General features: G+C 49.8%; 1 protein-coding gene across 1 annotated transcript; it reads right to left on the bottom strand.

Moving 5' to 3' along the window:
* Positions 1 to 14: 14 nt before the first annotated feature.
* LOC110034954 (shikimate O-hydroxycinnamoyltransferase-like) lies at positions 15 to 1,200 on the bottom strand (the record flags this gene model as incomplete). Its single annotated transcript, XM_020739193.1, has 2 exons — positions 750 to 1,200; positions 15 to 647 (listed from the first exon to the last, which is right to left on the bottom strand). Coding segments are annotated over exons 1-2 (1,074 nt in total), but the record flags the coding sequence as incomplete, so codon positions are not given.
* Positions 1,201 to 1,206: the final 6 nt, after the last annotated feature.

Genomic DNA, 1,206 nt, shown 5'->3' with positions numbered 1-1,206 from the left:
TCCACCCAATCCACCAATCCCTTGAAATGCTCCTTGCTGTCCGCCTTCACCACAATCTCATGAACATAATCCGAAAGCTCCGCGATTCCCATCCCCTCCACTTCTTCCACCCCTAATGACCCGTAGGGAATGGATAGCACGTTCCCAAAATAAGCACTCATTTCTGGCGCACCTAGCCGCCGCCTGCCGTCCACCACCACGCCCATTCGAGAAACTTGCCCCGCCTTTCCGACCCGCCCCATAAGCTTCCATAAATAAGCCGTGAAGGCCTCGATCTTTGTCCGCCGCCGCCGGCCATTACTGCTAGCGATGAATTGAAGGCGGTCGATTTCTTTAGCGGGAATGTAGTAGAGACGGTTTATGGCCTGGGGATCAAGGTTTTGGATTACCGTTGGTGGTGGCGGTGGCGGGAGTTGGGAGATGAGGCCGTAGAGCCGGTCTAATTCGAACATCGGTTCGAGAGAGCCAAGTTTGGTGGGTTTGCCAGGGTTAAGCAAAGAGCGATCGAAGATTGGGCTTATTGATAGTTCTTTAGAGGCCGCCATCTCAGCCCATGCCGTAAGAAACATGTGAAATGTGTAGGCATCCGATATGCGGTGGTCGAATGCGCAACCCAAAACTAATCCCCCACATTCCATCTCTGTTGCCTGCCAATTTTTAGAAACAAAGAAAAATATATGAACATATTCTCATATCTTTTATAAAAACAATATTTTTTCCAATAATAATAATGATAATGGAAATGAAACCTGGACGGCTAGAACGCCGCCACCATCGTTCTTCGGGACCAGCTTCCTCTCAACACTTCGATCGACATCATAAAAATTCAGCTGATCCAGCGCCACTTCGGCGTAAGCCTCAATGAACACAACACCGCGGTTATTACACAGCAAAGCCGGCTCGCCGGCGGCGTTGGGCAGCACCTTACCGGCGAAGGGGTAGAAGACGGCCAGCGCCTTGGCAAGGGAAGACTTGAGCTTGGCGACGAGAGAGGCGAAGGAACAGAGAGGGGAGGATAAAGGAGGCGGCTTTTTGTAGCAGAGGAAGAGTCCGACTTCTATGGGAGGAAGAAGAAGGTCGAGATTAGAGAGAGGGAGGAAATGTTCTTTCAAAGATTGGGAGTTTTCTGCTGCTATTAGCTCTTTGTGGCAGATCTTGATGCTGTATTTGTCAGCTGTATTGGCCACCATTTTTTCTGTTTTTTTT

Source organism: Phalaenopsis equestris, unplaced genomic scaffold (genome assembly GCF_001263595.1).
Source record: "Phalaenopsis equestris unplaced genomic scaffold, ASM126359v1 Scaffold194861, whole genome shotgun sequence".
Taxonomy (NCBI): domain Eukaryota; kingdom Viridiplantae; phylum Streptophyta; class Magnoliopsida; order Asparagales; family Orchidaceae; genus Phalaenopsis; species Phalaenopsis equestris.
The sequence above is the reverse complement of the archived record's forward strand: the minus strand, read 5'-3'. Positions and strand labels throughout refer to the sequence as shown.